At 39.3% G+C, this 23,805-nt stretch overlaps 1 protein-coding gene across 1 annotated transcript in view; it reads right to left on the reverse strand.

Moving 5' to 3' along the window:
• Kank (KN motif and ankyrin repeat domain-containing protein 2 kank) overlaps positions 1-23,805 on the reverse strand; it is a 207,442-nt gene that overhangs the window by 61,390 nt on the left and 122,247 nt on the right. Inside the window, exons 4-5 of the mRNA XM_083117142.1 lie at positions 13,922-14,114; positions 6,178-6,365 (exon numbers count right to left, since the gene is read on the reverse strand). Of these exons, the coding sequence (XP_082973268.1) occupies positions 6,178-6,365; positions 13,922-14,114 (381 nt within the window). The remainder of the gene's footprint in view (positions 1-6,177; positions 6,366-13,921; positions 14,115-23,805) is intronic.

Raw genomic sequence — 23,805 nt, forward strand, 5'->3', positions numbered from 1 at the left:
TTGCTCAAAACAAAGTCTCCGAACTTTTTCGCCACCCTGTATAGAGCTCGAGGAATTCAAACATTAGCATAAACACAGCTAACTTTCTTAGACTAATAAGTTTTTTTTTTTCAAAATGTAAATATAAACAACGAAACAAAAAAAATCAGTGATAAAGGAACAGCGAATACCAGGGGAAAAAATTAATATGAGAAAACGAATCAGTATTACAAAGTCCTTCCTTATCTTAATTTTTTCCTCATGCCATCGTCAATAATAAATATGTGCATTTATCTGACGGAGCATCTGAAGTACAGGGTTATCCATTTGGGTATGGATAAAATAAAACATTAATAGAAACGTAAATGTGATAGTAGGAAAATTTTCGTGTTGGTGTTTTCGTTGGTGAAACATGGGAGTTTTGCTGTAGTGTGTTGGCAACAATGAAGTTTGAACTGATTCGTGATTTTCTTGACTAACATTTCAATCGTCGTTGGTGTAGCCGTGGGGGATCAATTGCTTGGCCTCCCAACTCCCCAAATATAACCCCCCCCCCGTCTTCTTAAAGGCACTGTATATTCACAGTAACCCACAGACATTGATGACTTGAAACTCAAAATCACACAGGCTTTCGACAGAATCCCCCCTCCCCAGAGATGTTACACCAGACGTGGAATGAATTGAATCACCGTTATGAGTTGTACATAGTTCGCAATGGAGGCCATGTAGAAAACTGAAAACTGTACCAAACTGTTAGTAGTGTATAAAAATAAAAACTCCCACCTTTCAGTTTTTTGTATACAATATTTCAGGTAATTACATTTGACCAAGAAAAATCCACATCAATTTTATTTTATCCATACCCAAACGGATCACCCGGTATATTCTACTAACCCATTGGAAATGCATTACGTTAAACAAAAGTAAGCCGTTTCATGCTCCGAGTTCCTTACATAAGCTATGCAAAAACCGTGTTACGCAAGAAGTTATAAATGATGTATGAATGACATATTCAGGTTTTCAGATTACAACACCTATAAGAATCCATTATTCCTCCAACCTCACGGTCTGATTGCTCCTCACACATTTTTTTTAAACTACCACTATTCAACATTGTGGCAATGACACACTATTTGCGTTCGTTAATTAACATATTCAAAACTATGCGGTTGGTAGCCGTGGATTATTTAAAAACATTTGAATATTTCTAAAAAAAATACAAAATAAAAAAAATGCACAAATTGTCAATGAGTGGTTATAGGCGCCATGTCAAGCTTGGAGACCTGATCACTGTTATTGCACACTCGTTTCTTATGTGAAAATTATTTATTGCAATAGCAAGTCAGACTCGAATAAGATCTTATCTGGATATCGGATAATTCTTATCTCTATATATTTCGGTACTGAAAAAACAAAAATTTTCAATTAGATGATGGCTTGCATCTTGGAATCTGAGCAAACAAATTACACACGAACGCAGCAGTGTTACTTACCTCGCCAGCGGAACTAAACGCAACCTAAGAATAAGATCCGAGGCCAAAACAATGGAGGGAGGAGCAAGGTAAAACACTGTTCTCTGTCCTCATGAATCTCAGCTGTGCAGCATCAGGAAAAGTCTCTGTGAACTTTCTGAACTTTCTTTCGCCTCGAACTCAATTGTAACTTCCGTCGACAAAAACCAAAGAATTTAAACAGGGGCAAAGAGAAAGATGGAAAGGGAATCTAACCAATGAAACAAAAAAAAAATGTTTTTGATTGTCTTTAGAGTACGGACTGACACCGCGTCCTGCTGCTTTTGATCTTCTAGTGGCTATGTTGGAATTGCTTACAGGTAAGGTCCATGATTCACAAGTTATGTTCCCGACATGTGAAAATGTTGCTACAGGTGAGATTACATGATCCTTCTTTGCTCTTTTGTCTCGTCGGTACGTTTAGTAAATAAGCGAGTCAATGAATCAAAGCACAAAGTTCGTCAAACATGTGGATAACAATGTAAACGATATAGCTAAACAGAAGATGAATCTTTCAATCTTGAGCTTTATTTTCAGATTTTTAGAAAAGTTTTTGGTTCGTGTTTTAAGTGCACTTTATGCAAAGTAAGGATAATCGGGACTGGACCTACAGTTTAAAGTGGGATAGAAGCACTGTGCGTCTTTACCGGCTATCGAACTAGTTCACAATACTAGCCAAGAACAAAAGTTTACACTATAGTTCACGTAATGTTCAGAAATTAAGAGTTAGATAAGCTTTTGATTTGGTTTATTTTACTCCGCATTTCTTCCACTTTTAGCTAATCGCGAAGATTAGAATGAAATTGATGAAGGGACACTTACAAAGAACACCCACGCCGGGATTCGAACTGAGTCTACAAAGAACATCCATGCCGGGATTCGAACTGAGTCAGATAAAAATAGTAGTCAGATTGCTATATATTTCCAGGTCTCGTGGAGGCGGACAAGGACAAGACAAATAGTAGCACTGAACCAAACATGTTGCCATACCTGCTCGTATCCAACTGTGAAAGACTAGGAATGCAAACATTATTACTACGTGGGTTGAGAATTCTACAGAGATTTTAACTCGAGCTTCTTAATTGAAAGACCACCACCCTTATCCAATGATACTTCTTTCTCACACCCAAATTATCTCTTGCGCGCCATTAGAACTCTGCCACCATCTCCCTCCTAGAAAACGTTACACTAATGTAATCATTGATGAACGTGGTTAAGAACAGTTTACATTAACTTCCAAATGCAGTAATTATGAATTGTCAGCTGCATGCCGTCATATTCTTACTAGCCATGAACACCATCGACTAATTAGTCGTTAGTCAAGAAATTAGTTCAACTTTTTCGACTGATATTAGTCAACGTAGTCGTTCGACTAATATTAGTCTAACCTCTGACTCCTTTTCAGACTAATGTCGAACTACATATATTTATTATTTATTTATTTTGAGATTCTTCAAGTCTACGTTATGCTCTGGTAGGCTAAATGGAACTGAATCTGGAGTTCTGCGTAAGATAAAATTACTGTACAGTCACGGACACTGCCGGCTTGTAACGATTTCATTGAAAGTCAATGTATTCATTACAAGCCGGCAGCGTCCGTGACTGTACATAGGCCTCACGCGGGACCCTTGATTACAAGGTGATAGTGTCAAACATGAGGTCCTTCTGCCTCGGTGGCAAAACGTGTAGAGTTGTGAACGCACGATGTCGCCACCAAAGGTTCCAGGTTCAAATCTCGGGCTGGGCATGGATGCTCTTTGTGAATATCCATTCACTAATTTCATCTAATCATTCCTCAGTGTCACGATTAGTCAAAGGGGGCAGAAAAGCGATGCTAAATAACAAAAATACAAATGCAAATACTATGAGGATAAAGATCAGCCCTTTCGAGTAACAAAATCTGGAAAAAAAAATAATAAAATGAAATCCCCTGGTGGTAAATACTGGATAAACTCCAAAAAGGGTCTCTAATTGCAACGAGAAACCTTAGCTGCTAGGCAAAGGCTAAGGAGGGGCCTAGGTTTATCACTAGTAGTATCCCTTTCCACTCAAAATTTAACTGGAAAGGAGAAACGTCCGTACCGCAATTCGAACATACGTTCTCATTACTTTCCGAATACGATTTGAATCTGACAAACTAATCTGCATTATCTTTTTCAGTATTTTACAAGTGACTGCGATAGTGCGTACTGATAATTTAACAGCAAATAAATATTAATCTCATCTCGACTTGAACTGATTTCAGAAATGTAATATAATTTTATGAATCCACAGCCTCTGGTCACATTTCCATGACATGTTATATTTGGTTGAGATATATCGTAGCTTCCTTTTCAACAATGCATTTCCTTCTCTTTTAAGCCAATCACGAAGATGTAATCAATGTAATGTACATGTAATCAATTCAAGGACAGGACTCGACAGGACCTTTTGGTGGTGATACATGAGACAACCACTTGGGGCGGTTTAGATAAATAAGTAAGGTAATTTCAATTTTTCCATAGTACAATTACACACCAAAGAGCAATCCTGCTACATTTATTTCTCTAAGTCATAAATATCGAAGGTTCCCCGTTCGAGCCTCTGCCTGGACACGAGCATTTCTTTGAGAGTTTCCCTTCAAAATTTCGTCTAATCAACATTCATCCTCATCGTCACGATTAGTCTAAAGAAGCTGAAAAGTGACAAAAGAAAAAATACGAAAGACGTACTAATAACGTCGTCGCTTTGTAATCCAGCAGGGTACCCTTGACCCTCTGTACCCCCTGGAGAAAGTGAAATATTTTGAAAGGTTTATGAAGATTTTGTTGTTTATCAACGTTTTCAGTTGATTTTAGCTCTCGGAAATGTGTTATTGTGAAGTAAAGTACGTCTATTATCTTGGGGTGTTACTTTACCGCGTAGCCCGAATGCTTCGCGCAAGTGAATATAGCACCCAAAACGACTTTCCACAACAGCAGCTATAATTTTACGTAGTTAGGTTAGGATTGCAAGTTTTGTACTGATAGTTATTTTCGACGTGTTCCCTCGCCATTTTAGTATGCATACAAACAGTTTATACTAACAAAAAGCGGAGAAAATACTCTGAAATTACAGGTTTAACTTACGTGGGCCATTCTTTGGGATCCAATATCTCCAGTTATTTGTGCTTTCCTAAAGCTGAAACCGCTTTTATATTACGTAAAACATTCAAATCTGTCGATTAAAAAAAATCGACGTAATTCTCGAGGGGGTACAGTGGGTAAACGGCCCCATGAAGCAGTCCCGGGATTGATACCCGGTCGGCAAATTGCACAGAGGTTCAGATCCCACTTTAAACTGTAGGTCCAGTCCCGATTAGCCTATCTGTGAATAAAGTGGATTTAAAACAACAATTCAAACAAAAGAAATACTAAGTTGCAAATAAAATTTAATAAGAAATTTCGGGTGACAATAAGCTTCAAAACTACCGCCTCTCTGACCAGTCGACTTGCGATTTTACCACCTATGGTCCAGGGCTCAAGCTTTAGCCTTGGCGTCTATGTATACCCCTTCCGTTAATATAATCTAGTCAGCATTCATTATGGTGGGCAAGTCTAATGATCGGAAGCAGTTTTATTTTTATATAAAATAGTAACATGTGTAGATAACTCCCCCACTTGGTGCTAGATATGCTTCGTTCGCCGTGTAATCAAGGGGTCCCGGGTTCGATACCCAGTGGAGGCTCATAGTGGTTCGGATCCCACTTTAAACTTAGGTCCAGTTCCGATTAGCCTTACTATGGATAAAGTAGACCTAAAACACCAAATCAACCAAGATTCGTAATATGTTAATTTTTTCCCGGTCAAATTTGACAAGAGCAACGCTAAAAAAAAACGCTGCTTTTGAAAAAAAAAAAACAGCGATAGGACACCTAAGGGCTCATCATAGTTCTTGATGGCATTATAAAGTCATTGAACCTTAAAACCAGAGCATTTTTTTATCACAGTCTGCTAAAGTTGCGGGCATGAGAGGCGAAAAACAATAACAATTGAAATCATACGAAGATTTCAACATTAGTTACACAATACAGGAACTTCATCAGTTGAAAAATCTTGTCAGTTACAGGAAGCAAGATTATTACTTACGGCAACAACAAAGACCTTGGACAACAAATAAATATTGACAGAAAACTGTAAGACGAAAACAAGTTACTTTCTTACACGCAACACCTACACGAAAGTCTGGACTGGATCAGAGTTGGTAGCTACAACCAGGGTTGTTAAATGTCCAGGAACCAATAAATTATAATGGGTTCTATTGGATTCCGCAGAAGGACCGGAACATTTTATCTCGCACAATTTAAATTCGGTTCAAGTTGCGTATTGTTTCTTTGAAAATAGGTTTCTGGACCGTATTTAAATTGATTCGGAAAGAGGGTTCCTGGACCGAATTGAAATACTTTACAGATGGAAAAGTTATTTACGGTCCAGAACCCATTTACGCTTGCTGATTTTCTCTCCTGGATCGGAATTGAATTTATTTAAAATTCCTGGAACTTTAACAACCCTGGCTACAACACATATCTCTTCCTCGAACTAAAGCACTAACTGTAATTATTGTTTCCAATAACAACAACGGATATTAAGTGCACTGATTTATCGCGAATGTATCTGTATCTGATAAATAAAACAAAGCACAATGTAATTGATAAACAACAGAACCTTACCTGTAATGTTCCAGTGCTCAGTCCAGAAGCCGCACTTCCGATACTTGCAACGTCCGAATCTTGTCCAATGGCAATATCCGTAATGTGATGTATGCTTGGGTGCACAGTTACTACAAGACTAGACACAGTGGACATGCTCGATACAGACGATGTGGAGTCCGTACGCCGGAGTGCATTTGGGGTGCCATCTGTAGGAGAAATGCGTGAAACAGTTACCTTAGAAATGCCTGAGGTCAATTACACCACACCAACAAAGCACCACAATGTCTTATTGCAATGTTTTCGCCACTGCGACAGTGCGATCCAACTCGCCACGACGCTCTACGTGTATAACTGCGAACAAGGTTTGCTGCACCGAAAGACGCTGTCAAGCAACGAACGTCTTCGAATGAATTGCGTGCATGAGCGACCGAGCAGCCGGGCAATACCAGGGGAAAAAACGAGTTTTCGTGTAAACGTACCACGTGATTCGGAAGGATGTGCCAATCCGCTTTATATTCTTTGTGAATTGGTAGCACGGTAGCTCCAAGCACGTGCAAGTTACTCAAGCAGAAAGGTGGGGAGGGTTGAGGGAGACTGCAAGGATAAAACACCTGAGACAGTCCTGACTCACGGAAGTGTATGATTTGATGATTGAACTTGTAACGCCGAGTTCCTTTTTTCCCTGGTCGTGTGAGGGTGGTAGGTGAACCGGATCTTGTGCTCAAGAGTCGAGACCTGTTCAACCCTTCTGGTTTCCAGGAAGAGGAGGATTTTACATTTGATTGAACTCTTTAAGATCTTACTAATAAAAGATTTGATCGATGGATTGCACTGAATGTTTTTAAAGGTGTGAACGACTTGAAAGTAAAAACGGTTGCCACGAACGTACTCAAATATTAGAAGGAAATGAGTTTTTGAGTTGAGTTGGTGTTTTAAGTCCACTTTATGCACAGTAAAACTAATCGGTACTGAACCTACAGTTTAAAGTGGTATCCGAACCACTGCGCCATCGGGGAGCCCCGAATTTTTGGGTTATAAGTCTATATAAGGCACAGATAGGCTAATCGGGACTTTAGAAAGTGGGATCCGAACCACTACGCGCCTCCGCCGGGTATTGAACCCGGTATCCCTTGATCACAAGGTGACAACGTTACCCCTGCTTCATCGAGGAGGCACTTTGGAAGGAAATTAATTGTTCTATAGGTGTTTCATCTATGTCACAAACTGTTGCATTGTGGGATCGAGCAGCCATGATTGAAGCCTGTTCTTGTCAACATGACGGAATTCAAGCGGGCGGGCGGGAGATTTGACCCTTGTGTCCGATGGTACATTGGGCAGTATTAGATTGTTTTAACAGAAACGTTTATCCTCCAATTTTCCGAGAAAGAACAGAAAGTGCGCTTCACGTCAAGGAACTCGATAATTGTTGATCTGAAGATTGGCGAGAATAAATTGTGCCAACATAAATGAACAAAGCAAACATTACAGACTGTGGAGTGAACATTTCCTCTCAGGTAAGTTCATATATCACCTTTCTCTGTGACTTTTAGTACAAATGGATCAAGCTGGTGTGTTGCAAGTAGTGTTTCTTCAAGTAGTGTTTCTTCGTTTTTGTTTGTTAGAAAGCTGTTGATACTTCCGATAAATATGATAACATTCAACGTTAAATTCATATTGATAATTTTACGTTTGTACTTGATTATTTATATTTAACCGATCCATGAGAAAATGTGCCGGTAGTAGGCTTTGTGTACTGTCAGAGAAAAAAGCACTGCTTGATTAAAACATATTAATGATACATCAAAGTATCCCAAATTTATTTGGCTTCGCTTTTCTGCCAGTTTTGGCTAATCATGAAGACAAGGGTGATGATATGATGAAATTGATTAAGGGAAACTAACAAAGAAAACTCATGCCCAGGCCGGGATTCGAACCCGGGACACCTGGCATCGTAGCGCACTGTGTTAACCACTCCGCCATGGAGGCCAGCATATCCAAAGTTGTTAAAGCAAGGAGTGACATTACTGTTTTTGAGCAACTCAACATTTTAAGTTACAGCGCTTGAACAAACCTTAAAAGGAAACAAGAGACGATAATGACAAAGCCTTGAAAATATTAGCAAATCTGTACTGGATGTAAATATTTCAAGCCGAATCCGAGCCACTAATAAATACGAAAACGAATTGATTCCAGGTAGCTGGGTGAACTAGAGTTGGCCAAAGGTTTAGGCCCTTTTTCATTTCGTTATCGTCCAGTTCATATGGATCTACACCGCAAAACTTCGCCTGTTCTCCATATATTTTTGTGTCGACTGTGCAAAGAACTTGAACAAGAAAAATTACCGCCAGATGGCACAACATTGTCATTAATTGTATGCAATGTTACCGAAATTTTACACAGTACTAACAACAAACGTACAGTTGGCGCAGGTGTAACGAACGCTATGTGCAAAGAGAATGGATCCCATTCTCCTACGTGATGGGTATTTCCTTGCAGACGGCAAACAACTCGGCCGTAAACATGGCGGCGGTGCGAATTCTGACGTCACATGAAACCCACCTATACAAGGACACACCAAAGGGAGGGGCTGATGGGAGGCCTCTACCGTTGTCTAACCATGATTATCAAAATGAATGATTAATGACGTATACTATATCTCAGGAATCTTTGGAGCAAGCGAACGAAAACATGTCTCTGCGCAAGTAGTGACTCAAGAGGGCTCGACAAATGAACGCGTGAGAAGGAAAGTGCGTGCATGAAGAGGAAAATGCGGCTGCAGCTACAAGCTGATAGCAGCAGCGCGTACTGCTTCGCTCCGTCCACTCTCTTTCTCCCCTTCTCTACCATTATGCGTGGCCTTGCTCCACAGATTCCCGGAACAGAGTTTAATGCCTCCTGGTGGATTTGAATTCAAGTTCTCTGCTCCGCTAGAAACTAGACAATGGAAGCCAACTCATTTGAACGCATACAATAAAAGTAAAAATATTGATCAAATAATAAAATTAATGTAGTAGTTACCCCGATACAATATTTTCTCCGGTACGACACCAGGGATTCAGGGTTCGAATCCCGGCCTAGCCAAAGATGTTCCTTCATAGTGTCCCTTCCTGAATTCCATCATATCATCACTCCTCATCGTCGCAATTAGCCAAAAGTGGCATAAAAGCGACGCTAAATAATAAAAATCAAAGCAAATAAAATTTACTCGAAGTCATTGTTCTAAACATCAGTATGAAAAGCAACATGATAGCAGAGAAGCATTGATTTATCATCCATATACCATCAACAGCCCCTAATAGCATCTCCTAAATTTTTCGTCGCTTTAGTTATTCACAAAAGCATAATTTGTGGTTATTTTTACACTAAATTTACATTCAGTATCCCCTCCCCTAGAAATGTATATCTGAACCTTGATTATTAAAAATTCTGGATAAATGAATGAACAGAAGTGTATTAATGCATTCACGTAAAGATCACTTCGAAAAGTGGTTGTCAGAATTCATACTGGGTCGGTTATTGATTTAATTTAGGGCGATCAAAATATTAATGCTGAAACGAGCCATTAATGTGCTCTCAATGTCCTTGGCATTGAGAAAATGCCTTGAAAAAAATGAAGAGCTAATTTGTTAATCGCTGAAGCATCGTATCCTATTCTCATGTTTACCTCATTAGCTTTTTACTGCCTTTTTATTGTTATTCAGAACATCTGAATATTCAGCACGTTCTTTATATAATATTATTATGCGTTCTTTCATAATCTAAAGTCTAAATGAAAGGAGTTGTTTTACAAATGTATATGCGTTCCAGTTCAAAGTAGAAACTTCAAATTCACAGAACTGGAGCAAGTACATATAGTCGAGTCTTGATAATCGGATGGTCTGTACAATCGGAGGCAAAAAAATTGAATTTTCTTCTGATAAGTTCTCAGATAACTGAGTATGTGAATGGAATCAATGCAACATCCTGAAGCAGAAGACACTTGACCATTGCTTTCAAGTGTCAATTCAATATTGTTTAACTATCTTTCCTAACATCATTATTACTACTGTACTGAGTAATGTAAGTACAATATTCACAATAATACAGTATATCCCATTTTTCACATGCTGTAGTTTTTGTTATGTTGTTTTTCTTTCGCCTCTTCCAATTTTCCACAGCTTATTTCTTATAGTCCGAGTTTTTGTAATTTCAGATAATCTGGGTCCCGTCCACCTCGATTTATCTCTAATTTCGTTTATTTTACATAATTTTCTACCTCTTGATGTAATCGCAACGATGAAAATGGAAGATGATTAATAGAATTTGGTTATTTTACATCATTTTTCTACCACTTATGGCTAAAAGATGATTGATGAAATTGATGAAAGGACACTCACAAAGAACATCCATGTCCAGGTCGGGATTTGAATCCGGGACTCCTAGCAGGATGGAAGATGAACTGCATAAATTGCTAATTGGACAAACATAATGACAAACCTATGCCTGATCAGGGTTTGAACTATGAGACCAATCCGGCAAGAAGGCCGACATATGACCTCTCATCCACGTGCATGAATAGGGATGGGCGTTCGAATTCGAATTCTCCGAATCCTAGATTGAGTATCCGAACCTCTTGAACCTGGATTCGGTATCCGAATCTTCATTATCCGCGTGAGATTAGAATTCGTCCATCGCTATAAATAGTAAAGACGTATTCCCTAGGTTTCGGCCTCAGTGGCTGAGTGGTTAGCGCTATAAATATTGGGTAAGGCATGGATGTGTCGTGTCCACTACGTTTGTTCATTCATGTTTCACAAGTTGATCGATTATTCGGCGGCCATCATTCACTGTCTAATCAAAGGGGTTGGGCGCTCGTCTGCTATTGGCGACTAAAACTAACTATAAACCTTCAATTAAAATTAAGCTCCATAAACATATATAACAAAATAGTACATTCTTCATACCATGAGAGAGTCGTTAAGTCTTTCAATTACATTAATTAGCATCTTCAGTCTTAAAAATTTTAAACCAAATTATTTTCAATACACAATGACTCAATTCGTAGTACAAACCACGAAAAATTAAGGAAAAAAAACGTACACAATAATTATTTAACTTTACAATCCAGCACCAGCAACATGAAAGGAGACTTTGTAAGGTATGAAAGAACCTCTTAATATCATTCTACGAAGATACATTTTGTGCGTTCGTCTCCTGGGTGCGCACTAGTGATTCTAAATTATTATTGTCTCGTCTATCAGACTCATCTAGCCAGATATCAAATTCCAACATTCCTCTCGATTCCAATACCAGACTAGTTCAGCCTTAAACAGTGTGGCAAAGCAAGTATTTGGCCAACGTTGTGGTTAATTCTCATTTAAGTGACTAAATCAAGCACCAATTTCAAACACAAACGACCGTAACAAGCAGAAATTAATACAACATACCTCCTTCTAAGTGACTACCCATATCTGCTACTTCTACAAGGGCCAACAGCAGTTGATCACTCTAGGACACACTTCATATCAATATTGATCACAGCGGATGTTCACCCGAGCAATAATGTCAAGTAACATGAAACCAATACCGGAAGAATTAAGAATACACTAACTCTAACAACCCCTATATCTTCCTTGCATAACCGATGTAATTACACGGGACATTTTACCCAGGTAATCTAGAATTCTTACACAACGTGCTGATAGAATCAGGTGCTTAATGGCGTCGATAAGATTTCAAAGAGCAGTGATAACTGTTAACAAAGAAATCTACATGGCAACGTTATCACTGTTAGTAAACAAAGTTTCCATTTTCTTTTACGCCTTTAAAAACATCATTACCATCTTTTTATAAATACACAGTGGCGAAAAGCGTCTTTGGTGCTAAGATGATTGAAGGATAGGGCTTTATAATTATTCATATTTGTATTTATTACAGTTATTTTGTTATTGTTTTATGGCTTAAGATTATTAAGTGGGTGACAAAGTAAACACTGAAATAAAAATATATTACGTCTTGCCCCGGATTCGAACCTAATACCCAGGATTAAAAAGCTTGTGACCATAATCTCCAAACCAACAAAGGCCGATCAAACGTTTGCTGTCCTCTGATTTGAACAAATGTTCTCGGGTTCGCAGCCAGGTTAAATTGGTGTTATAGCTTGACAAGTTAAGTCCCGATATGTGCAGATCACTGCGGAGCACTTCCTATTACGTCATCCTTCCCACCGCTCTTCTACATACTGGTCTGGCCTTGAGACTACGAGTGGAGTTAAGCTAAAACAAATATGACAAACTATTTTTAATGTGTAGATTGTCGGTGCCGGCTCATATCAGTTTATGAGTGGTTCACTTGATTTAATCCGGTCTTTGAAAATGCGTGCGGTGCGCGGTTCGTAAACTGTAGTATTACGCACGCACGTTGACGTTTATAACGAAGAGAAACTACTGGGCGAATGACTTCATTTTCTGAATGCGACATCGAGCAGTGGCCTGGTGTTTTAAAAAAAAGCCGAGTGGGGTAGGGGTTATTTTGTTTATTGTACAACAATCACTACGAGAAGGCAATCTGATAACACGCTTGCTGTGTTCTTTTTTTAAAGCACTGAAATGTTCTTGCTCTTTACTCTTGGCTGCATATTTTTGAAATGCAAAAATCAAATCATGCCGGGTCCAACGAAATCCACAATCTGCTCTGGAAAGCCCCTTAGAGAACAGGTCAGAGAAATTGTTTACAATGTTGCAACATATTTGCGAAATCAGAAGTAGTTACATAAACTTAAGTATAATGTTGTCGAGTCCACAAGCGCCGCCACGGGAGTATCTAAATGGATTGTTTCTCAAGTTTTAAAAGAATTGGGTTGAATTGATTTGTTTTTATAAGTCCACTTTATGCACAGTAAGGCTAATCGGGACTGGACGTACAGTTTAAAGTGGGATCCGAACCACTATGTGCCTCCACCGGGAATCGTACCCGGGATCCTTAAATTACAAGGCGACGACGCTACCACTGCGCCATCGGGGAGTTCAAGTTTTAAAAGAAGGAAAAGAGTCGTTGGCGAAAGGTGAGCTGAAGTTCTGTACTCCGACAGGTAGAAAACTGCCCAGGAAAAAGCTAATACAAATTTCGTTGAAAATCCTCAGACCATTCCCCTCCCTCCAGGCTGCAACACTGCGAACCAACGTCGCTGCTGAGAATGGAGTGGGGAAATGTGGTGTGAGCTGCGCAACAGCTATTTGCAGCGTCTTGTTTTTAAACTTGTCCAGTTATAGCGCTAACGCCGATTTAACCTGGCCGGTAACCCAAAAACACTTATTCGAATCACGTCGCCAGGCAAGCTACAATTCCTATGTCCTCTGATTTATTTGACCTTTCTTCCATTTCTGTTTGATTGATTGAATGATTTGTGTTTATTTTACTTCGCTTCTCTGACACTCACACTTCTCATCGCGAAGATATGATGGAATTGATAAGGGGGGACTCACAAAGAACACCCCATACGCAGACCGGAATTCGAACGCTGGACCCCTGGCGTCCTAGCGCGCTGTGCTAACCACTCTGCCACGGAGTTCGGCAATTTTCATTTCTGTTGTAACAGTTAAGGTACCGTAAACAAGGATTTTAAAAAAAATCTCATCCAACAAATGTGATAGTTTAAAACAGAAAGGACCACGAACCAAAACTATTAAACTAAACTCTATTTTTGAAAGAAAGAAAAAAAAGAACTATCAGGAAAAAGTAGAATAAGGTAAGGCAAAGATAAATTTTGGAGTGAAAAACTTACCAGTTTTTGATGTAGAATTTAGACTTTCGTTGTGGGGCGTCAAAGAATCCGAGTGCAGGGCTCCATCCCTTTTCTTGTGAGAGCGTTCCAGAGTTTCCTCGAAATCCTGCACAGCCTTGTGAAGAGCATCTCGGGCAATGGCACTTGTTTTAGAAGGGTCAGGATTCGAGGTCACTGCCTGCTCTTGGAAAACCTGTTTTGGACAAGAGAAAAAAATAGATTTTCAAAATGGGAAATTTGCACAATGTAGATTGAAAGTGACCATGAGCATATTCCGAAACTCCAGGAAAAAATAATAAATATACCTTTATCAATCAGCCATCGACTCAACAGAAACGAAAATCGAATTTCGTGTTCATGCAACCACCAAACGTCTCGTTAACTGTTTTCCTTTATGACAGGAAGTTAAATAATACATAAATGTAATAACAAATAATGAAGAATATGGCATTTGTGGACTGTGTGCATGTTATAATCAGGAAACGGATTTATATGTTGCACATCATGGCATGTAGACTCGAAACAAAAATAAGTTTTTATTTTCCATTTGTACATATATTAGATTTTGGCTCATATTTCACATATTTTAGTTATGTTTACATATTATTTCCATATCTCAGAATATTTTTCAACATATACTCCATATTTGCGCAATAACCACATATCCCCGTGTGACCAAAAGGGTTGGGTGAATTTCTTGCGAATAACTGGCAAATTTGAAATATACTCCCATTACTTCTTGCAATATTGAACGTGGTTTTAGTCAAAATTAATCCATATCCTAAGATACAACAGAAAGAAATTCACGTTCGAACACTTGCAACAAAAATTTGTTATTCATTGTTTTGGAAACAGATAATGAAAACACATTTTGTGTTATTTTACAATTAATGTCAATGTAAGCATACTGTATTTTATGTACTTCGTATAGTGTCTTTTATTACCGAAAAGGTATTTTTTTTACAATTTTAAGGCCATATTTAACTCCATATTTTGGAGAAAATAACTAAATATGTAGTTACCTATTTAGCACATTTTTACTACATATAAATCCGTTCGCTCGTTGTAATTTTCTGAAACGGCTAAAAATCTGTGGATTTTCAAGTTTTTGCGTGTTTTACAAGTTTTTAAAAAGTATTTTACACGTTTTTACCTATTCCGTGTATTGTATACGTCACATCAAGTAGAAACCCCTATTTTAGGCGTAAGACATCAATGCTGCACTATCCCCCCACACACATATATGTGAACCTAACAATTTCCACCTCAAGCGCTGAACTAAATATAAAAGCCGAATCACACGAAACTGGATTTCCAGTAGGAATGCCCTAGTTGACAATGGACTGGCTATCTGACTGGAAATGATGGCTGGCAGGCTGGCTGCTAGATTGGTTTTGACGACTAAACCGTGTCCTAATTGCAACTGGCTTTCTATGCTAGATTCTGTGGAACTGCCAATCAGAGCAAAGGTTTGGTCATGTGAAGATAATCTGAGAGTTTGGCATGGGAAAGTTTTTTTGTCTGCGGTTTCCGAGTGTTGGTTGTATTTGTTCGCTGCTCAATGAAAGAAAAAGTAACAGAGATGATGTGCATTCATGTTCATTAATATTTAGGAGTTTATCCCAACCGACATTTGTACACAACAAATGTGATTAGTCGACAACGAAAATACTTATTATTGCCAGTGCATTAAATGTTTGACATATTTAGTTGAATGAATTTTTTATGAATGAATCCTGTGAATCTCATATATGAATATTGAATATAAATAGCCGAGTTCATTAAAAAGCTTGTTGAGTACACATTGATTACCATGATTTCTTTCGATCCAATTTCTAGCCCATGCTTTTCTTTTAATCCCTTTATTTTTTATAATTGTTAATAACATCCTACAACGTACTTCAAATAGTTCGTGCATCTTCTTAGCTTGCTAGGCGAAAACTAGCTGCTGAGCCAGTACCACACGGTATTGAATCGACTATCAGGGTGCAAAAGGTCTGCGGAGGGACTACTGCTAGAATCCACTAATAGGGCTGTACTGGCTTTCTCTAGAACACGTGCTTTTGTTTACATCCACTTCGTAGTGGAAAAGAATGGACTTTAGTGCAAGTCCAACTGAAAATTCCAATAGGAAATCTAGTCTTGAGTGATTCAGGTATAAGTTAGGAGAACAGAACCTATGTGCTCCTCTCAGGAAGTTTGAAGAACCTGTTCCCTACCCTCAGGCAAGATCCCTTGACTATGGACCTTGCCTTCAGGTATGTTTACAAAGTTCATGACACCTGTCACTGACATTAGTAATACAGACGTCGGCGCATCACCCTGTCATTTCAAATTCCAAGTACAAGGAGTATGAAAGATTGTGAGGCAGACAGGGTTTGAAGTGGAATCCCTACGGAATGCTTCCTTGAACCTTGAGGGCAACGAAACAGATGAGGGAATGCCTCTGCAAATTATCCCAGCTTGAGGGGAGGAAGGGGGAAGATGGCATCTTCCCGATTTTCCCCACTTCGAGCACTGGATGCAAATTGCCCATTGCTATTTTCCTGCTCTTTTCTTTGCATCCAGTAAAGGAATTATCTGATTTCAGTAGAACAAGTCGACTGGGTAGCCGGAGGGGGGAGTGGGGGTATAGGCGGGCACAGACCCATTCACAAGAAAACTGTTTTTACTTGCAGGTACCTATGAAAGTATTGCATAGATAGCAACAAGATCGCCCTGATTCGTGTTCGAACTAAAGACTGAAAAAGCACACTTGTTAAAAAAAAAAACCTAATGAAAAACTGGTGCTGGGGCCTCCCTGATGACATAATTGTAACCTCATCGCCTTGTAATCAAAGGGTCCTGGGTTGATACATGGTGGAGACACACTGAGATTCGGATCCCACTTTAAACTGTAGGTCCAGTCCCGATTCATATCCCAATTTAAACTCTAGGGCCAGTCCACATTAGCCTTACTGTGCATAAAGTGGGCTTAACCCCCTGCTGTTGTGTTCGGGTCATATTGACCCGAAACTATATTTTATGTGTATATAATTCTTGTATTAAATTTTGCACAAAGCTGCACTCCCGTGACTTTATGTTTATTGTGGGTTGCTTGGATATTCAAAAGAATATATATATATATATATACAGGGTGTTGCAAAATACCTGTTACAACGCTTGGGAGGTGATTCGACAAGTAAAAACAAGGAAAAAATGCCATGTGAAAAAATGTCGAAATCGGCACCGTTTTCGAGTGACAGGCGTGCGAAAATCGCCTCACACCATGTTTAAAACACAATAACTCAAGAAGGAAGAAAGATATCAATGTCGGAATAAAATAATACAAACAAAATCGTACCTGGCGAATACAATGGTGCATCAATTGAGGCCCAGTGTAAATTGCGCAAGGGGACTCTCAAAGACAGTGGGGAATCCCCTGATGGAAAATACAAGAAATTTACTACTATCTTCTACATAATGTTGAGATCGGAATGTAGTCAGTAAAAAATGACGACGTATGTCCACATGTCCCACTACTGCTGGGACACCGTCCCACACCCGGGAAATAGGAAAATAACTGCAAATCTCCTGTTGTACACGGTTCACATTGCGGTACGAAGATGAAAAAAAAACAATTTGTCGCATGTCTCACTACTGCTGGGACACCATCCCAAATGGAAAAAAATACGGGAAAATCATAAAAAAACGTTTTCAATCCCTTAATGTTGACACACTACTTTGCAGTACGAGAAACAAAAGTTAAACAATGTCGTCAGGCTGTACATATACATATACTACAAGAGAGCTCCCCAAAGAAAGTGGGTAATCCTCGAAGGCATGTAACATTTCCAGGCACAGCACATCTGGAAGGGATTCCACTGAGAAGCGCACAACCTCCGCACATGCAGATCAACGGTATGAAGTACAGCGATATCCAGCATCTTCAATCGCACCTTTCACTAAAGGACACTATGCGGTGCTGATAGGGGATCACAAACACCGGTATACTCAGAGACGTTGTTGAAAATGTCCGCCATTGACTTCAAGACAAAGATGGCATCGGCGAAGCACTGATTGTCTGGTACGCGCAAATACCTCTGGCATGTCAACAATTGTACCAGCAGCGGCACTAACACGAGCAACGAGATCCTCAGCACTTTCCACAGGAGTTTCATACACGAGCCTTTTCATTTGTTCCCACACAAAGAAATCCAGTGGTGTGAGGTCGGGGGAACGAGGTGGACACGGTAAAGGTCCACCCCTGCCAATCCAACGATCGCCGAAAATATCGTTGAGTAAGACTCTGGCTCCCCGGTCGAAATGTGCGGGGGCGCCGTCGTGGTGAAACCTAATACGTTGTCTACCTGCCAGTGGCACGTTTTCCAAAAGTTCAGGTAATACGTCATGTAGAAACACCCGATAATTTCCACCACACAAAGTAGAGGGCAAAATGTACGGGCCTATCAAGTGGTCACCTACTACGCCACACCACACATTCACTGCGAACCTATGTTGATGATGGCGCACAATGATTGCATGCGGATTGTCCATATCCAAGACGTGGCTGTTGTGGCTATTGAACATGCCGTCCCTGGTGAATATTGCCTCATCGGTCCACAAAACTCTTGTTGGGAAATCTGGAATGGCAAGAGTTTGTTGCACGTACCATTGGCAGAAATCCATGCGTAGGGGAAAGTCCGTGGGCAGTATGTGGTGCACCTTATGCAATTTGTATGGGTGCAATCCCTCCTCCTGAAGAACGCGGAACACATTGCTATGGTGGGTTTGTTGAGTACGAGCAATGACACGTGTGCTGGTGTCAGGACGGTCTCGTATCGCGTCCAACAACTCGTCTGCAAATTGCAGTCCGCACAGTGCGGGGTCTTCCACAATCACACCAACGGGGTAGTAGAGATCCAGTTTCACGCAGTCGAGCATCAAGTCTTTGAAAGAGTGCATGTGTTGGTAACCGCCTATTGGGAAAACGTTCGTGATACGAACGCCGTGCTTCACGGCTGTTTCGGTTTGCCTCTCCATAAACGAGATGCATATCAGCAAGCTCGTGGGTAGAGTACTCCACCATTGTCCTGTTCGAGAACTGCCCAGCAACAGGGGCACTTTCCCTCCGAGTGACGGATCAGAACTACCGTGATTAGCACCCACGTAATGTCACACAGGTGTCCACGCAGTTGTTGCAAACCGAGAAAGAACACGGGAATACGTAATCTACGTACAATATTCCTTGGCGCAATTCAACCACACACACACGCCAGACTAAACTCTACGCTGCGAGACGCAGAACAAGACAGGAAAAACAACGGTCGACTACACTCTCTACGTAGTATCCACCAACACTAATACGTAACAGTTGACCTACGCTCACAGCGCCTCTAGTGGGTCTTTCTGTATCAATTAGCTGAAATCAATCTGAGCGTAATTTGACGGCATAGCGTCATTTTCGAGTGAATTTCCTATTTCCCGAGTGTGGGACGGTGTCCCAGCAGTAGTGGGACATGTGGACATACGTCGTCATTTTTTACTTCCTACATTCCGATCTCAACATTATGTAGAAAATAGTAGTAAATTTCTTGTATTTTCCATCAGGGGATTCCCCATTTTCTTTGAGAGTCCCCTTGCGCAATTTACACTGGGCCTCAATTGCTGCACCATTGTATTCGTCAGGCACGACTTTCTTTGTATTCTTTTAATCCGACATTGATATCTTTCTTCCTTCTTGAGTTATTGTGCTTTACACATGGTGTGAGGCGATTTTCGCACGCCTGTCACTCGCAAACGGTGCCGATTTCGACATTTTTTCACATGGCATTTTTTCCTTGTTTTTACTTGTCGAATCACCTCCCAAGCGTTGTAACAGGTATTTTGCAACACCCTGTATATATATATATATATATATATATATATATATATATATATATATATATATATAGTATTTTTTTATTGTCACCACATACCCTTAGTGGTGTGTTTGGGTCAATATGATCCGAAGTCGTTATATGAACTTTTAATGTATTGTTATTACTAATAAAAACATGAAACAAAAATTAAAAAGAAAAGCAAATGTTGCCATACTTCTTTAAAGAAATAAGAAATATGTCACTCTGGTCATATTGACCCGAACACTACAAATGTAAGCAAAATTTGAACGCTTCAACGTAGTAGCTGTTGTTTCAAATCCACTTTGTACTCAAGTTCTTGTTGAGTTAAAGTCCACTTTATGCACAGAAAGGCTAATCGGGACTAGACCTACAGTTTAAAGTGGGATCCGAACTAGTATGTGCCTCCACCGGGTATCGAATCCAGGACTACTTGATTACAAGGCGGCAGCGTTACCACTACGCTATCGGGGAGACCCGGACCTGCAGTTTAAATAGGATACGAACCGCAGTGCATTGTGCATCCACTGTGGTATTGAAGTTAGTACCTTCATGGCATGAAACAATGTTTTCCTCGAAATCCTGTGCACCTGAACCCTCGCATTCTCATAATCTTCATCGAAATTATGTTGAAATGACCGGTTATCTTTTCTTCTTAGGAAAGCTGGGCTAAAGGGGAAGTTCTAATCCCTTCGACTCCATCTGTTTGTTATCTAATAACACGTGTTAAAATGTCATTTTCACATAGCTGCCTTTTATCGTTTTATAGCATGAATGCTTGATTAATTACTTGATGTTTGTTTGACCTTAACTTCATTTCTGACATAATAAATAAAACAAGATTACGAACCTTGTACACGAAAAATCAACATTTAATGATTTATTGGTATTTCTAGAGATGAAAATAACATTTGTTCTGACTTTTGCCGTCAAACTAATTATGAATTTGTTTTTTCGTCAATTTTAAGTCTCATATTTAAATTTATTGCCAATTCTTGCGCACCGAAGATTTCTGTTTGCCGAGCGGGCGCGGTGCGCTGTAGTTAACGATAAATTTTCTGTCTTGCCAGTACGTCCAAAATGCTGTAAAATTTATACCCTACAATGAAAACAGCCAACCTCAGAGGCGGAGTGGTTAGCACAGCGTGCTACAACATCAGGGGTCTCATCAATTTCATCATATCACTCATCCTCATTTTCGCGATTAGCCAAAAGTGGCAGAAAAGGAAAGTAAAATAATCAATCAATAACGAACATTTCCTGCAATATTTGTACATACAAAACCTTCTGTGGCAGTATAATATTGATAATTAATTAGTAAATAAACATTCTATATGGGGCTACCCGGTATCGGAGTAGCTAATGCTGCAACCTTATATCACAGATAAGGATTTATATTCAATGGATCCTGCGTGCGGTTGCACATTGCAGGAGTTCGGAACCCAGTTTAAACTGTACGTCCAGTCCCGATTTGAACATAGAAAGGACTTATAAACGAAGTTAACTTTGACACAAATTCTATGGGTTCTGTGAACAGGATTTTTTTAAAAATATATTAGGTAGATGAATTGCAATTATCTTTCTTGGTTACAAATATAGAAAATATGAGAATGTAATTCTTGATCGATTGATTTATTTTACTTACTCCATCTTCTGCTAAGATGAGGACATGATGAAATTGATGAAGGGACACTCGCAATGAACATCCACGTTCAGAGCGGGATTCGCACCCGGGACCAGGATGTAATTCTTGTGAAGAAGATAATGCATCCGCCGATAGTTGTTCCAGATTTATTATTTTTAATAAAAATGCATATTTGCAAATCATTTATGCGTATAACAAGGATATCTACAGCCAAATGGAGGAGAAAACTTTCATTTGTACCTTCATAATGTTGCTAGTATATAAATGTAGGTATATGCAATGTATGAAAACTGGAGATATGTTTTGAACACATCGTTAGTATAATATAGTTCGATACCCAGTGGAGGCACGCAGTGGTTCGGATCCCATTTTAAACTGTTGGTCCAGTCACAATTGGCCTTTCAGTAGACAAAATGGACATGATTACAAACTCACATAAAAAACTAGTAAAAAAATAGTGATTCAACTTCACAATGAAGGTTTTACAATAATATTTTAAAACTGAAAAGGAACTCGACACCAACAAGTTTCATGAAATAATCTTTGGAAATTCAAACATCACATGAGCCTTAAGTAATTTCTCTTCAGATTCAGTTCTCTATTCCTGTAGCAGTAAAACCACTCGTTAGACTGTCATGCAACATGTCACATCTTTATTTCAAATGCTCGAATTTTTCTCACCGTGGGAAAATATTGAGTTGAACAACCGAAATATAAGCAAGAAACGAAGGACACTGGCCATCCTGAACCCGCATTTGTTAGGTTGTAATTCTTGCAGTCTTGCTATTTTCTGCAGGAACTCAACTGAAAACAATGTCTTCACCTCAGGAAAAACAGCTCCGCCACGCAAAAGGGGTAACGTCTACATCACAAGGCATATGCGTGATGATTGTGAGAAAAAAGCTGCAGGTGTTCACCATCTAAGGTGCTTCACAGCCAGGTGTTTTCCATTCAGCGGTAACCAGCACACAAAATTTCTCCATTTATTTATACAAGAGTAAAATGTAATCACACAGCTGGCTGAATGTTCCTATTTCTTCTCACCGAGACCTGGCATAATGGGCGCAAGATGCCACAAAAGCTCCATATGTGTTCTAATTTGCATACTGCATACAATTCGCTTGAATTTGCACATAATTTCTAATATTTAATTCATTATTTAAAATATGGGTTAAACAGTCGAAAGGTCATCTGCAACAGGAATGGTTGAACCCAAAGGAAATTTGCAGATGTTATTTTTAGGTCTCCTGGATCGTTCCCTGTTTATACAGAAATGCTGGAAAATTATTGAGTCTAAACGCACGGCCATGAAATTAGGCGGCTGGCAGAAGTTCGTGCTGTTGTCACATCGGAGCACAACCTCGTGTGTTCGGAGGTTTAAGGGAATGAAATATCTCGTTGTAGAGTTGGTATTTGTAATCCATGTGATACAAACTGACAGTATTTGCTCGAAAGGACAGGGATGACAATTGTATGCCCCGGAGAGAGATCGGTCTCACGCTCGAACTAGATAACGCTGCCCGGTTGATGGGTGTCCGGTAAAAATGGCAACGGAAAAAATGGCCAAAGTGAAAATGGCAAATTTTCTTCTTTGGCAGTTGTCCTCCCTCAGCGTGCAGAATGATCGCTACCACTGCTTCATTTTCTTGCTGGATGCACCTGATTAGCTTCCACAATAAAGCCTACAGTCTTTACTCTGTAGGATGTTTGAATTTGAATTGCATTACTCCATATAAACCATATACATTGGTATTTGGAGGGTTCAGTACAGTTCAGATAAAAAAATATAGTTACAAAATTTCTATAATTTACAATCTAGATGTTCACTAACTCTATAATATTCCTTATTAATAGGGGCATGCATATTTCGTTTTTGACGAAAAAACGAAATTTGAAAAAACACATTCTAGTGTTAATTTTTCATGTTTTTGAAAGGTGTGAGATGCATTTTGTGACCATGTTTTGTCACGAAATAATGCGAAATGAACTGCAAAAAGCGAAATTAACTCTTAAACACGAAATTTAGGGTTTATTCACCGACGCGGCACCTTCTGAGGTCTGAATTATCCTGAGAGTTATGCAATTCCCGGGAAATTGATTAATTCTGCTGTTAATATTGGAGAAACAAAAATTTACTCCTTTACACAGAAATAAACTTAATACTCGGATAACTACATAAATGGGCTATTAGAAGTGAAATGTTAATTCTGTGGAATAAGTGTAGTTTTTAAATCAAATTTAGGATTATATTCACACTTTTAAAACCAAAATGTATTTTTATATACCACTTTTGATCCAATTTTTCACCGCTATAACACCGATATGTTATTTTATTTATCGCTTTTGAACCCGAAATTGAC

The sequence above is a fragment of the Lepisma saccharinum genome, chromosome 2 (genome assembly GCF_977018435.1).
Source record: "Lepisma saccharinum chromosome 2, izLepSacc3.1, whole genome shotgun sequence".
Lineage (NCBI taxonomy): Eukaryota > Metazoa > Arthropoda > Insecta > Zygentoma > Lepismatidae > Lepisma > Lepisma saccharinum.